At 38.6% G+C, this 15484-nt stretch overlaps 2 protein-coding genes and 1 pseudogene across 2 annotated transcripts; 1 reads left to right on the top strand and 2 right to left on the bottom strand.

Annotated features, from left to right (window-relative positions):
* Positions 1-498: 498 nt before the first annotated feature.
* LOC147285809 (Putative BCR, YbaB family COG0718) lies at positions 499-3805 on the top strand. Its single transcript, XM_086243088.1, has 7 exons — positions 499-832; positions 1287-1444; positions 2382-2482; positions 2583-2622; positions 3104-3175; positions 3367-3423; positions 3527-3805. The coding sequence occupies exons 1-7, from the start codon at positions 733-735 to the stop codon at positions 3599-3601; spliced, it is 603 nt and encodes a 200-aa protein (XP_086099214.1). The 5' UTR covers positions 499-732; the 3' UTR covers positions 3602-3805.
* Positions 3806-4141: 336 nt separating this feature from the next.
* BRS1 (alpha/beta-Hydrolases superfamily protein) lies at positions 4142-8518 on the bottom strand. Its single transcript, XM_086243087.1, has 8 exons — positions 8102-8518; positions 6264-6371; positions 6022-6117; positions 5837-5929; positions 5653-5738; positions 5151-5551; positions 4945-5040; positions 4142-4624 (listed from the first exon to the last, which is right to left on the bottom strand). The coding sequence occupies exons 1-8, from the start codon at positions 8394-8396 to the stop codon at positions 4372-4374; spliced, it is 1428 nt and encodes a 475-aa protein (XP_086099213.1). The 5' UTR covers positions 8397-8518; the 3' UTR covers positions 4142-4371.
* Positions 8519-9730: 1212 nt separating this feature from the next.
* Positions 9731-11097, bottom strand: LOC147285807 (secreted RxLR effector protein 161 pseudogene; annotated as a pseudogene).
* Between the last annotated feature and the right edge of the window lie 4387 nt (positions 11098-15484).

The raw sequence follows: 15484 nt of genomic DNA, 5'->3' as shown, positions 1-15484 counted from the left end.
TGTATTACTTATTAGTTATGATCGCTGCTTAGTGGTTAGCATCCACTCTTTATGACAAAAAACAAAATGATATTGCTTTCTTTGTGTATAAAGGAGAGAGAGAGATTTGTGAAACAGTCAAACTCTATCAACCACAATTGAACAATTTCTGATCTGGGATGGGATCTAACCCACCTAAACAAAGACAATTTGCAGAGTTTGGTGGACTTGTTAGTTGTTACTCCAATAACAAAGAAGTAAAAAGGGAAAAAATCAAAATAATCAGTCTGGTCCATCATAATCATGGGGGTGCCAAAGAGTGATTGTCATGGCCATTCCTTAATATGAAGGAAGCCAGAAAATTTTTTTAAGAAAAAAAATTGGCGAAAACGTTCAACATGGGCTACATCTACATGTTGGATTGGAACAAGTCAAGGTCAAGCCATCAACATACATGACAAATTTCATTGGGTGGTTTCTAAGAGATTTACAGGCTTCTTCTACTCCTTTGTATGAAAATTTCAAGGGAAACATGCTTATACTTTATAGCGGTCAATAAAGAGTGAGCAATATCAGAGAGTTTAACAGGAAAAAACAAAAATATCAGAGAGAAGCCAAGAGCCCTCCCAGATCACTACACGTGTTTCCCCTCCACGGGGCCGTCATCTAAACTAGTTGAACTCGGCATAATCCTAACTTGTAAAGCCACATTAAAGAAAAATCTCGACTTTATCTCCCTCGCTTGGTCAAGCAATGGCGTCGACGAGTTCTCTGACTGGCCCCATATCGAACCTTCACGGACTTGGAGTAAATGACCCGCAAAGACCCAGTACCCCCTTCCCAGTCTCGCGCTGTAACTCTCTTTCTCTCTCATATTATGTGTTTGGTTGCTCAGAAAAAGCAACTCTTTTTATATATTTTACTGTTTAATGTACTGCAGTTTTCATGAGCGAGGTTGAATATTTGGTAGTTTCATTATTTGTTTGTTTGTAAAATAGTAGTTGCATTGATCTACCATTGAAATTTGTCAACTTTACAATCTGTGTGTGTGTGTGTGTGAGAGAGAGACAGAGAGAGAGAGCTATTATGTTCAAAAAATTTCCCATGAATTTGTCATTCGTTATTTGATCTTATAAAGTAACAGAAGTAATGTAAAAATCAAGACTGAATTGCTCTAGGCTCTTCTATACTGCAAACATTTAATTGCTCTAGAAATGTTGATTCCTTTGTTTGCTTGTTAATAATAATTCGTTTATGATCTGATGTTTGGTTGGTTCTTACTCTTCACTCCTGGGCATTTTTTGCAGATAACTTAAATTCAAAGAAAAATTTAGTTGGTATACAAATCTTATCTCGTTGTGGTTATCAAAATTTTGGGACCTCTAAACAGAGGTCTGTCCGTGTTTATGGTCTATTTGGTGGGAAGAAGGAAAATAATGAGAAGAGTGATGATGCGCCTTCAAAGGTTAGTCTTCGCTTTTTATATATTTAGGTCAGTAACTGGGAATCAAGTTTGCCTTTTGGTACATACATCTAGTCAATGGAATCTTTTTGTTTTTTAAAGAGCAACCTTTTGGCTCAACTAACTTAAAGTTGACAAACTCTTTTAAACTTCCAACTTTAGCCAATTTTTTAACTTAAAAGAAGATAATGCACCCAACTCTTCTCAACCCCAAGCATACATGGAGGTTTGATTTCCCAACATTTGAAAATAAACTGTGAAAAAGAGCCACTGTTTTGCTCTGATTAAGAGCTAATAAAAAACTCATAAGCATTAACCTGAGCTGGGTTTGTACAAATAAAGTTTTTCTAGTTACAAAAAAATGTGCACATATGTATACTTCGAAAGCCTTAATCAGAGGAAAGCCTTTTTATCTAAGCAACTCAAATCAGTGATGATGTGACAATGGTGCTGCATTGATTGCCACATTTGTTGGTGCAGTTGAATAGTGTGGATTTTGTATATTAGATCATGCAAGTATTTGGAGCAGAACTAATTTCATTAGTTAACGATTGCACAATTCTCATAGAGGTGGTGTTCAAAGAGAGATTTTACGAACCTAAATCATTGTGAGAGATCTGTAGATTCTTACCAAAGCCTATCATCTTCAAAATTCAAAATCACATTTTGCAGATTCTTATGAAAACCAAAATCAGATTCTTGGACAAACCAAATATGTGCTGCTGCATCATCTTACACAATAGAATGCTGCACTTTATGCATTTAAGTCTGTCAAAATCTCTAGTTATACATGTGTGTAATATGTGGTTGTGGCATTGGTTCCAGTTTTTTGGTGATCTTTTCTATAATCCTAAATATTTATGTGAATATATGATTTTAAGTTTCATACTCCTCTCATCTGTTAATTGTGATTACCTTTAATCATGCTGATTGATTTTAGGCAGGAGTACTTGGAAACATGCAAAATCTCTATGAGACTGTGAAGAAGGCACAAATGGTTGTCCAAGTTGAGGCAGTGCGGGTGCAAAAAGAACTTTCTGCGTATGACTAATTATTAAATATATTGTTGTCTGAAAAATTTTTTCCTCTCTGTATGAAATCCTCAGTTTTTTTTCCCCAATATTATTGTACTGTAATGCAGAGCAGAGTTTGATGGTTACTGTGAAGGGGAGTTAATAAAGGTCTTTCTCTCCCTCCCTCCCTCTGCCCCTCTCCCCTACTCTGACACACGCGTGCAGGCGCCCACACACAATTGTATCTCATATTTCTCTTTGATGCTAGAAATTTCAATTTGCCTGAAGAATTGAAGTTCTTTTAAGTTAGTTAAAGTATTTGTATTAGCTTCATGAAGCATTTGTCTTACTGATCTGGTTTACAAAATGTGGAAAGTCTGTTCATTTATTTTCTTTTTACTAGGGATTTAAGGCAAATTTTTATCTTCCTCTAGTAGTTTTTCTTCTGCAATACTTTTGGGTGGGTAAAGAGGGAAAATGGACTCCAAAGATACCAGTGGAATGACTTTTTCACAAACACTCATTGCATATTTGTTTTATCAACTCTCAAAATTGTGCTGTTTCATTTAATCCTAACAAAACTGCTTTATTGATTTATCTAAGATTTTATTTGGGTTATAAAAAGTTTCTTACTAATGCTACTCTTTAGGTAACTCTGTCTGGGAACCAGGAACCTGTGCGCACAGTGATCACTGAGGCTGCAATGGCATTAGGACCAGAAGTGAGTAACATGCAATTTACTTAACTTCATGACCTTTCTTCAATCACATGATATGCAATACACCCAGTTTTTCTGTGGTGGAAAATTTTGGGATGTGCAATTTTTTGGGCTTAGTTCTAGTTATCCCTCAAAATAAATATAATTGCTTGATGAAGAATTAATTGATATGTTTAATTTGTCATTTTATGTAGAAAGTTTCGCTTTTAATTACCGAGGCATACAAGGATGCACACCAGAAGAGTGTCCAGGTTAGAAATCCTTTCTTTTTAGTATTTTTATTTTTCTCTAAGTTCCAGCTTTTCATCCATTTTTGGGTACTAAAATGAAGATCTTGGCCTTGTTTATCATCAGGCTATGAAGGAAAGGATGAGCAATCTTGCCCAGAGTTTAGGGATGCCTCAAGGCCTCAGCGAGGGATTCAAGTGATGTTATTTTTCATGCGTACTAGCATCTAAGATGAACGCCGATTTTGTTTCCAAACCGAGCATATGACCATGAGTTCACAGGCTCGTTTTATCTTCAGATTAAATTCTAATTGAAGAAGTAAAGCTTGAGAACCTGTGTCCTCAATGCTTGCTATTTACTCTAATTTACACTAATATAAAGTAACCTGATGAATACTTCCCCACACCTTACAAGTCAAAAATAAAACAGAGAAGCTCAAGCTCACCATTTGGGCGGTAAAGAATTACCAGGTTTTTTTTTGTATTCATGAAATAGAAAGTGAGTGGCCGAAAAATATGAAATAGAAAGTGTGAAATTGTGTCAGCTTCTGGACCTTTCAGCATTGAGAATATAAGTGGATTTATCGCAGAGGATAAATATGATGATGATGATGATGATAATGTTGTTTATTTGTTATTCCTAAATTTGACCTGAGCTTGAACCATGGGCAACATGCAAATGGATTCCGAAGTAAAATTGTAACAAGAACCTGAGATTCTCAGATTTTATTATTGTGCTTTGCATTGTAGAATTTTCTACCAACGATATTATAGCAAAACAAATTCATAAGAAATACCCTCTAATTTTCAACTGACTTCAACTTATAAGATGAAATGAAATACATGATTGTCATGAAAATATGAATGCGTGCCTACTAATTTGAATGAATTATATTCCTAATCTACCCCCCACCCATCATCATCAGCCATCATTTTTGTATGGGGATTTTGCAAATCTCTGAGAGGAACCTGTCAATTAGGTTTTGGCAGTTGTATTCCTGCTAAAAATGATTTGAAAAGAATGAAGGCTCTCTTGGGCTGGAAAAGTGGAACCTCATGGCCAGCCCCTCGTATAGTTGCAAAGGTTAAACCTTTGTACACTTCTGTCCATCCTCCTACCTGGCCTCCAGAGTACCATGGATACCAAGGGGTTTTGATAGTAAGGTTCAGATGACTGAGGGAGAACCTTGTGGCTGTCACTGGCACTACTGAATCTGTGTCCCCACTGCATGGAAATTGGAAAGGTAAGATACATACACCATTAATAACATTTAATATTACTTCTCTTTATTCATCAACAAATATTATTTCTGTTGAATTTAGATTTTTCCCTTAAAAATTTCAACTTCAGTTTAGATTTAGAGTTGTGGCTACTGCTACCAAGTTCTTGTAGATTTTCTTGTTTCACACACACACGTGTATATGATCGTTAACAATTGAAAATGCAAAGAAGCTTCTTTGCTTTGTTGCAGCTAAGTAACGGATATGGAGTCTAGTCAAACTAGTCAAATTACGTTGAGTATGCATATATAAGTTTTGAGTTACCTGAAAACCCAGATTTTTAGACCAGCTGCAATCAGCTCCTTGTATATTGGCAGCATGGAATCTTCAGAATCCTTCCAATTCTTGATAAGAATATCACTGCCCCAACAAAATTAAACTAATTACCAGATGCTCTTTAAGTACTCTGTCAAAACTATTCATACAGAATGTATGGAATGTATAGTAATTAAGGTTGGGAAATTAAAAACCTGCAAGCAGTCCACTTGTAAGGAATTCGAGTAATGTTTGCATGCATTGCCTCTTGCACATCCAGCCGATTATAGTACTTCTCTGCATAATTTTCAGTGCATGGATCATACCCCGAAACTCGTCTGCGCAGAAGAGTGTTTTTGAGCCTCAGGTGCCTTTTGGTGTTGTTAAGCACTGTCAAGCAAAATGGTGTGTAAATGCTGTACTGATCAATATCTCCAAATTCATGGTTCATGGCATAATTTACAGCATCATCACATTGCTGTGTAGTTTTCTCTGCTGTGAAATTGCAATGGTTGAGGATTGATCGGTAGGTCTGATCTGATATCATGGCATGGCTCCACCAGAATGTGACAGTTCCAATGTTATCATAGTAATTATCTGTTACAGCATTACCCACCTGCAAAGTTCCGAATGAACAAAATTCTCAAATTCATAAATTTAAGTCATTCATTTTAGTTTTGATATTTAAATGTGGGAATTAGTATGATGTCAACTTACAATAAATCCCTTGAGATTAATGATGGGATGGGAATGTGCTTTATTGTAAGTGACAATTGCCTTTGCCAACTGAGGAACATAATGCCCTGTATATTCCAAAGTGCATGTAAAAGTAGTGAGTTTGGAACTATTTAATGCAAAATCAAATGGGGATTTATACATTAAAGAATTTGCTCATGTCTACCTGCATAGCTCTCCCCTGCAATGTAGAATTCTCTGTATTTGTATTGAGGAAATCTCGACAACCAATTGAGTAGAAAAATTAGAGCATCCTGAGCTGTGTCACAAAAATATATGGCAGCAAAGCAAATGATTCAAGATTGAAAATACTGAAAATGATTAATTGACAGTCGTTTTCATTGTTTTTACCTGTCCTTTTGTCCCCAGAATCTTTGAGGTCAGTGGTTGTGTTTGTATATGAGAAACCGACACCAGCAGGTGATTCAAGAAAGAGAATATTCGCTTCTGCGATGATAACAGAGAAAGTATGTAACTCAGTGAAATAAATATGCCATACACTTACTGGCTAGTGCTCTGCCTAATTATAAATATCTAGCTTTGCAAATTAATATTTAATAAAATGAATTAATATGCATATATGTATGTCATACCTCTATTCCATGAATACTTGTTGCGATAAAGAGATGAACCGTTTGTATTGATCCTAAATGGGCCAATTTCCTCTGATGCTCCATATGCCACTGATGAACAACCTGGTCCTGCACAATAATATTATATCAACATCATAATTAATGATCTGACTATCTTTCTGACCCAATTCAAAGAAAAAAAAAATGAAAAGGAAAAAAGGTACTGTTCCTTGTCCTAGCATGCCTAGTAGATAAAAATGAATGATTCACAACACTTGATAGGAAGGAACAAGAAAGAAGCTAGCAGTTATAAGTCAACCACAGATACTATTTAAACAAAGCATTTTAAAAGTAAGAGATAGCCTTTCTTTCTTTTTCCTAGTCTTTCTTGTAATTATAATAATAATAATATGGAAGTATTAGTTGGTGTTGGTGATTGCTGAAATACTTGCATGAGAAGCTTCAACAAATGGGCTATATTTTTCCACACACAGATCAATTGTATGCGCGCAGCCTATGTCTTTGCATAATTTTCAATTAATGAGGCACCTAATCCACTTAATAACTATATATTTTCATCAAGTAGTTTCAGCTTCCGAGCGATTTCAATTCCCTATTCATGTACAGCAAAATTCAACAAGGCCACATCATTATCACCGGCCATCATCTCTTCTGAGCACGCGTGCATGTATGCTTGAAGAAATTAAGAACAGTCAGTACTGTTTGTAACTTTGTAAGTGTGTGAGAGAGAGAGAGAGAGAGAGAGAGAGAGAGAGAGAGCAGTGAGACAGAGAAGTATATATGTTTCTTTACTTGGACTACGTACAATGTGGATCAATTTGATAAGTCAACAGTTGAAGTGGAAAAGTTGGTTCACTTTGTTGTGGTGTTTGGTGTAACTTACCCAAACAACTATACAGGAAAGAGTGAAAGACAGAGAAAGCAAAGGGACGAAAAAAATTCCAGAGCCTTTTTGAGGTACTGGGACTGTTTCAAAGAGAGAATAAAGGTCAGTTTGTAAAGGAATAAACCCCCTAAAAAGATACAGACACTCCAGAGAGAGCTCACGAGGACCTATGTGAATTGTGATATATGGGTTTTTATTTTGCTTTAATTTGGTTTCCATATATATATATATATATATATATATCATTATCATATATGCTAGTATGCTACCATATATGTAATTGATCCAGTTGCTTTGGCCACTTAGTTTTAACCAAAGTACTACGCCAGTACTTGACCACTGGTAGGCTGGTAGCTAGCTAGCTACAATGTGACAGTGTAAAATTTGTAAATGGCCAAATGGGGATGGGGTAGGGCACGTGTGGTCTGGTAACACGTGCGAGAGATTATGGTGTGGACAGCTGGACTCTGGACTGTAAATTAATTCATTAGCTGATCAGTCATTTATTGGGAAACCAGAAATAGTTTGCTCATCATTTTGGCATCAACAACAAACCCATAAACACACAATGCATGACAGACTCATACTCACCAACCAAAATAACTAATTAATAAACAACATCAAGAAAAGCTGAAAAGGCTCTCTCTCTTTTTTTCGTATGGCTCAGAAAGTCAGAACTGGAAAGTGAATAAGTGATAAACTCTGCAATTAATGGTATTGTTTCTAGCTCTTCTTATATTTTGAAAAAAGAAAACACAAACATATATTAAACGCTTTAATTTAATGAGTTGTGCAAGTTGTGTGTTAGTAGTTCAGTACTCGTTAAATTTTCCACAAACTAAAAAAGAAGATTAAAGAGTGATAATTAAGAAAATGATTTAAGAAAATTGAGATATGGCATGGACAGAGAGAAGAGAGAAGAGAGAAGAGAGATGATAAATAATGAACTGACCTCCATTGAGCCAAAGAACGAGAGGTTTGTTTTGAGGAGAAGTGGTGGCCTCAGTGAACCAGTAAAAGAGAGCTCGACCGTGTTGCTGGTTGACTGTAACATAACCAGAGAACTGTGAGAATGTGACTGGTACTGGTTGTCCGGGTAGGGATGAGATTCGATCTAGCTCTTGCTGTTTGGGAAGCACCATTGCAACAATGGTGGTGGTGGTGGTTGAAGATAGGAGTACTAAGGACAAGAAGAAGGAGGAGCTGATGATGGTCTTCCTGTGTAATGCCATTGCATCACCTTCCATACTTCTCTCTTAATTTGAAATGATAAGAGAGCCAAGAGAGAGATATATATGTATGTATGTATCTGACTAGCTCTCTGAGGTAGAGAGTAGTACCTGAGCAGGTGCAGATATTGAAGCTTCAATTTAATTATACTGCTAGTTTTATTAATTTCACTCTCTGATGTTGCTGCATTACTACACAACTGCAAGTTGGCCACCTCTGGTGGACCACCTCTCTCTCTCTCTCTCTCTCTCTCTCTCTGTGCATGTGTGTCCAGATTTATAGGAGAGAGAGAGAGAGAGAGAGAGAGAGAGAGAGAGAGAGAGAGAGAGAGAGCAGCTGGTCCTACGCAAGACAGAATTGAAACCTAGCTAGATCAGTGCTATTGGTTAATGGTCCAGAAGCTGCATCATAAATGCATCACCACAAGAGTACCCTTTTGTGTCTCGCTCTTTTAAGACTTGAATATGAGCCAGCCAGCTCGAGCTAATTAAGCTGCTTCAGCTCGATCCCTCCCACGCCTCTACTACACTTACTAAATTTGTTTACTACATCATGTAACAGTATTTTATTTATTTAAATATAAATATGAAATTTAGTTAGTATAGCATTCTATAATAATTAATAAATAAATATGAAAGTCAAATTAACCACGTACATGCACCTCTCTACAGCCCTCATGAGTCATTCAATGGGGAGCTCCAAATTGTCAAGGCTAGCTACTGTGTACTACTGTGCAGTGCATATCGAATACGGATCGATGCAGTATCTAATATATGGTGTAGTTTATTTAAAAAGAAAAACTGACTTAGACTTATATATATATGGTACATAATGGGCCAATTAATTAATAAATTAAGCTCTTTAATAAGTTTTTGGTCATCTCTATCTCTCTTACAATTATATATATATAATCTTCGAGCCAAGCTACTGATAGATGGATAGAGTTGTCAGTTGACTGGATGCATATATGGAGCAGGTTTCTTTGAAGCTAAGCGAATGCAGCCGCTATGTACGTATATATATACATATTTGACTGAATTATATTTTTATATATCAGCTGCGACTTGTGAGAGTGTGATGAGACTATGAGAGTGTGTGGTCCAAAGTCACTAGTCCAATGTCCAAACCATAAAGACAGAATCGTTAGCAGATGCGAAATAGATGTGGGGTTGCAGCTCTTGTGACCTCTATTAGTCTATTACATTACATATATATTGGCCTGCCTCTTCATTTTTGATTCGTTGAATTTGGTATAAAACAAAGTATGGGTTGGAATCCTCACCAAAAAGACACTCGATCATAAACCAACACAACAAGTCCGGCCCTATCCACTCTCTCTTCAGCTTGGGGGTTAAAACCATGCACTACCTACATAATGTACAGAGAAAGTTTAGGTTTAGGGTTTCAATATTATTTCTGCTTAATTGAATAAGACCACAAAATGTGGTTTATATATATGGGCCTATAACTAAAAAACAGGAATTAATAAATCACCTAATTAATTCTAATAATTACACAATAATCACACGTGTTGACTCACACCAACACTCCCCCTCAAGTTGGTGCATATATATCGCACATGCCCAACTTGTCTAGTGAGTCCAAAAACACCCGATTTGCCACAGCCTTGGTCAACACATCTGCAAGCTGATCTTCGGACTTCACAAATGGAAAGTTAATAATCTTCGCTTCAAGTTTCTCTTTGATGAAGTGTCGATCAATCTCAATGTGTTTTGTTCTATCATGCTGAACAGGATTATGTGCTATATCAATAGCAGATTTGTTATCACAAAACAAGTCCATAGGTTTGGTAGGTGGACATCCTAAATCAGTCAATAAATGTCTCAACCACAAAAGTTCGACTACTCCAAGTGCCATACCTCTGTATTCAGCCTCTGCACTCGACCTAGATACAACTGATTGCTTCTTACTTCTCCAAGTCACCAAATTTCCTCCTACAAAGGTAAAGTAGCCTGAGGTAGACCTCCTATCATCTGCTGAACCACCCCAGTCTGCATCAGAAAACCCTTCAACATTCACATGACCATGATTAGCAAATAACAATCCCTTACCAGGTGCAGATTTCAAATACTGCAAAATTCGCTCCACAGCATCCATATGGGGTTTACACGGGGCATGCATAAACTGGCTCACTACACTAACCGCATAAGCAATGTCAGGTCTAGTGTGAGACAGATATATCAATCTTCCAACAAGTCTCTGATATCGCCCCTTATCTGCAGGCAAGGCCCCCAAACACTCGAAAAGTCTATGGTTTTGTTCCATAGGAGTGACAGCTGGCTTACACCCAAGCATACCAGTTTCAGATAACAAGTCTAAAACATATTTCCTTTGAGATAGGAATATGCCATGTTTAGACCGAGCCACTTCTATCCCAAGAAAGAACTTCAAGTCCCCCAGCTGCTTCATTTCAAACTCTTGAGACAAGTACCTCTGCAAATTAGAGATTTCCTCATAATCATCTCCGGTCAGAACCATATCATCAACGTAAATGATAAGAGCAGTAATCTTCTTCCCCCTTTTCTTTAGGAACAAAGTATGATCAAAATTACTCTGCCGATAACCATAGTTCTTCATTGCACGGGTGAATCTCCCAAACCAGGCTCTCGGAGATTGTTTAAGACCATACAAAGACTTCCTTAGTCTGCATACTAATCTCGTATTCTCAAACTCTGGTATACCTGGAGGAGGATCCATGTATACTTCTTCAGTCAAATCACCATGGAGAAAGGCATTCTTTACATCAAACTGAAGCAGTGGCCAATTTTTGTTAGCAGCCAAAGATAACAGAACCCGTACTGTGTTCAACTTGGCCACTGGAGCAAACGTCTCCAAGTAGTCTATGCCATAGGACTGTGTATAACCCTTTGCTACCAACCTTGCCTTATACCTTTCAACTGACCCATCAGCTTTGTGTTTGACTGCAAACACCCATCTGCATCCCACTGTCTTCTTCCCCTTAGGTAGAGAAACCAATTCCCAGGTTGAATTCTTCTGTAATGCCGCCATTTTTCAGCCATAGCTTTGGTCCATCTAGAATCTGTAAGAGCATCCTGCAATCTACTAGGAATAGAAACAGAAGATAATTGCAGAACATACGATTCATATGACTTTGAAAGCCTAACAGACGACACATGATTATTAATTGAGTACCTAACTTTGGCATTTGGATCTGGCTCATATTTAGCTGGTGGTTGTCCTCGGTTAGACCGAGGAGGAAGTGTAAATTTAGAAGCATGAGAATCAAGATCTGAACCAGAAAGTGAATCAAGAGTATTGTTGGTTACCTCAATGGATGAAGAAGATTGATTCAATGGAGTAGGAGAGATGGCGGTACTATCATGGAGTGGTGATTCCGCAGACTCAAATACCATGGGTTCTTGTCCCACCACATTCTCAGTATTATTCTCAGTAAATTCTGCTGTCTCAGTCTCATCCTCAGACTCAGACACTAGACGGTCAGTAGTCTGTTCTGATCCTTCCTCCCTACTAGACTCCGACACTAGACGATCAGTAGTCTGTTCTGATCCTTCCTCACCACTACTACCAAAGAACAACAGATCATCTCGATTCTGCACTTCATTATAAACCTCCCCCTGAAGGGTAGAATCCAGTGGACGTGGGGAATAAAAAAGTTGATGTTCATGAAAAGTGACATCCATAGAAACATAGAAGCGCTGAGTAGAAGGATGATAGCACCGATACCCCTTCTGGGATGGACCATAACCAACAAACACACACTCTAATGCCCGAGATGCGAGCTTGGATCGCTGATGAGAATGTAAATGCACAAAAACAACACACCCAAAAACACGGGGTTCCAAATGAAGGATACCTGGTAGAGAGACAAAATCCGAGAGAACATCCAAAGGTCGCCGAAAGTCAAGGACACTAGATGGAGTCCGATTAATCAAATAGACGGCAGAACTCAAGGCATCACCCCAGAACAAAGATGGCACGTGACCCCCCAGAAGAAGGGACCGAGTGACTTCCAATAAATGTCGATTTTTGCGTTCAGCAACGCCATTCTGTTGTGGAGAATGAGCGCAAGAAGTCTGATGAAGGATCCCCGCAGAAGCAAAATACTGAGTCATCTCTGTATTAACAAACTCACCGCCATTATCTGAGCGCAAAACCTTAATAGGACAGGCAAACTGGGTGAGGACCATATGATGAAAAAGGCGAAAAACAGCACACACATCACTTTTATGTTTCAGAAGATAAACCCAAGTCATTCTAGTACAATCAACAATAAATGTCACAAACCATTTCATTCCTTTATGTGTACCACACGGGGCCGGACCCCAAACATCCGAGTGGACCAAAGCAAAAGGAACATCCATACGTGTAGCACTAGAAGGAAACACTGAACGATGACTTTTGGCCAACACACAAACTTCACAATTAAAATTGAAAATGTTCAATCCACGAAATAAAGAGGGAAATAAACGCCGAAGATAAGTAAAGGACGGATGACCAAGTCGGCGATGCCACAACCAAATCTTCTTCTGATTTTCGGAGGAACCATCACTAACTAGACTCACAATGCCACGACCATCTGAAGCGGAAACCCCACTATCCAGATAGTACAATCCACCACTCTTTCTACCACTGCCAATCTTCTCCTTGGTATGAATGTCCTGGAAAACACAATGGGTAGGAAAGAATGTGGCCACACAATTATGAGTTTTGGTTAGTTGACTAACAGAAATAAGGTTACAATTCAAGGAAGGAACAAACAGCACATTATGCAAAGACAAATCAGAGGAAAAGGATACCGTGCCATCTCCTAAAACAGGAGACGACACACCATTGGCATTGACAATAAATGGCTTAGAACAGACAGACGAAAAATGACTAAAAACATAACGATCAGAAGTCATATGATCCGTAGCACCTGTATCAATTATCCATGCACCATTACCAGTATAAGCAGAATTACTCAAAGCAGAGTTAGAGATACCTGACTTGACAACAAAGCTGGAGGAACTAACATAGTTCACCCTGGAATGCAGCATTTTTTTTTTAATATTATTTTTTTTTCCTTTTTCCTTTTTTTTTTTTTTTTCCTTCTTCTTCTTCCTTGCCGCTCACAGCCACGCCCAATCCAAAGCGTCGTCCCAGCCGCGTCGCGTTGTAGAGAACTCACGCAACGGCAGTGGGTTGACGTCTCTAACGGACGAGCACCAGTCGCCGGCGCTCAAGGAAGGTGGAGGCGGGGCGTCGGCGTCGTGTCGAGCAGGCTAGGCGGCGTTGGGTCGAGCAGGCGAGGCGGCGTCTCGTCGGGCAAGCAGGTCGGCAGAGGTGGAGGTGCGCCCAGTCGCCGGCGTGTCGAGCAGGGGCGTCGGCGTCGGGTCTGGAGGAGAGCCGAGGCGCTGCCAGGGATGTCGCACAGAGCTGCGCACCGCCGGACGTCGCGCAACAGACTTCGCCGGTCGTCAGGGGCGTCGCACAAGGCTGTCCGGTCGTCGCACAGAGCCTCCAGCCGTCGCAGTCAGTCGCTTCGCACGAGCGATCGGCGCACAAGCAGGCGCGGCGTCGTGTTATTGGAAGGAGTCGGCGTCGTCGCTGGAAGGAAGGGATCGGCGCACAGGTAGGCAGGCGGTCTGGCGGCGTCGCGTCACTGGAAGAAGTCGGCGTCGTCGCTGGAAGAAATTGGCGCACAGGCAGGTGCAGTGTTAAGAATTTTTGACAGGGAAGAGGGCTGTTTGGCAGCGGAATGGAAAGCAAACAGTCAGTGGAGTAATAGAAAAATTCTTCAAAAAACCAGTAGGATAGAGAACCATGCTCTGATACCATGTACAGAGAAAGTTTAGGTTTAGGGTTTCAATATTATTTCTGCTTAATTGAATAAGACCACAAAATGTGGTTTATATACATGGGCCTATAACTAAAAAACAGGAATTAATAAATCACCTAATTAATTCTAATAATTACACAATAATCACACGTGTTGACTCACACCAACACATAACTCATAATTAAATACAATCTGCAAGTCTATCTAAACACCTTGGATTAAGTTATTAATCCCTCCATTAATTATAATAAAAACAAATCCAGATTTCTGGTTTGTCATTACATTTACATAATATGATTGATGAATTGGACTTACCAAATTAACCCAACTGCCTTTTTATAATTCAGTGAAAAATTTGACCATAAATTAAACCTGCTGACTCAATTAGGACAAATATTTATCTGCAGTAGTCTGTGTCTTACCTTTCAGTGTACTTGAACTTCTTATTGCCCCTCTTTTTGTTTTTGGTTAAGATTTCATATTCATTTGGCCATAAAAGATAATATTCTTTCTGGTACCACTTCGTAAAGCCTCAGGACAGGCACAGGCGGCCATGCCATATTTGGTCCAATATTTGTGTGATCTTTTTTATGATTGTAATTGTGTGCGCGCGCATGATAGCAACTCAGATCCTCCTAAATTCCTAATTGACAGGAAAATTGCTCTACACCGTCAATACATCTATCTAGTCTCGATCTCATTACTATTTGCGAACTTAGAGCGGGTAGATTTAAGAATTTTTCTTTTTTCGAAAGATTAGAAAGAAGAATGAAATAGACTTGCTTTGTTTGTGTCAATTCTAACTTATTTGAGACATTTTATCGAGTAATTACTTGCACAATGAGTTGTTGAAATAATTTAATAAAGAGACAGAATATTTGTTGTTTATTAGAAATGTGATTTACAACGTGATGATTCAAATTAGCATTATTCATTTTCCCATATCACTTATTTTTTCTGGTAAGATCCGTATGATCACTTATTTGATCAAATGAAATAACCCCATATATCTATAGTGCTGTGGTTTGCCGACACTTGGTGACCAATCTAAATACTTGAGCACCACAGGTCCACATGCACTGATCGACTACAAGGGGATTCAATTATATATAGAGATATACATATATACTGATCAGTGATCAAATAGGAAACCACATCACCCGGTCAGTAGCAGCTAGCTAGGTAGTCAGTCAAAAGATGGACGACTCAGATCGAGTCAGAGACGTAGCTAGCTATCTATAGCTAATTATAGTTGCTTGTTATGTAAACTCTGATCATCTGATG

This window comes from Dryas octopetala, chromosome 5 (genome assembly GCF_963921425.1).
Source record: "Dryas octopetala chromosome 5, drDryOcto1.1, whole genome shotgun sequence".
Classification (NCBI taxonomy): Eukaryota; Viridiplantae; Streptophyta; class Magnoliopsida; order Rosales; family Rosaceae; genus Dryas; species Dryas octopetala.
Note: the sequence above shows the minus strand (reverse complement) of the source record. Positions and strands in the feature narration are given on the sequence as shown.

Bases quoted from the DNA above. Each gene is read 5' to 3' on its own strand.
- LOC147285809 (XM_086243088.1), top strand. From the start codon at position 733: ATGGCGTCGACGAGTTCTCTGACTGGCCCCATATCGAACCTTCACGGA. The intron at 2,483-2,582 runs GTATGACTAATT...ACTGTAATGCAG, and splicing joins GTGCAAAAAGAACTTTCTGC to AGCAGAGTTTGATGGTTACT. The intron at 3,424-3,526 runs GTTAGAAATCCT...GTTTATCATCAG, and splicing joins CACACCAGAAGAGTGTCCAG to GCTATGAAGGAAAGGATGAG.
- BRS1 (XM_086243087.1), bottom strand. From the start codon at position 8,396: ATGGAAGGTGATGCAATGGCATTACACAGGAAGACCATCATCAGCTCC. The intron at 6,118-6,263 runs GTATGACATACA...TTATCATCGCAG, and splicing joins CAAGTATTCATGGAATAGAG to AAGCGAATATTCTCTTTCTT. The intron at 5,041-5,150 runs GTTTTTAATTTC...TTGTTGGGGCAG, and splicing joins TACAAGTGGACTGCTTGCAG to TGATATTCTTATCAAGAATT.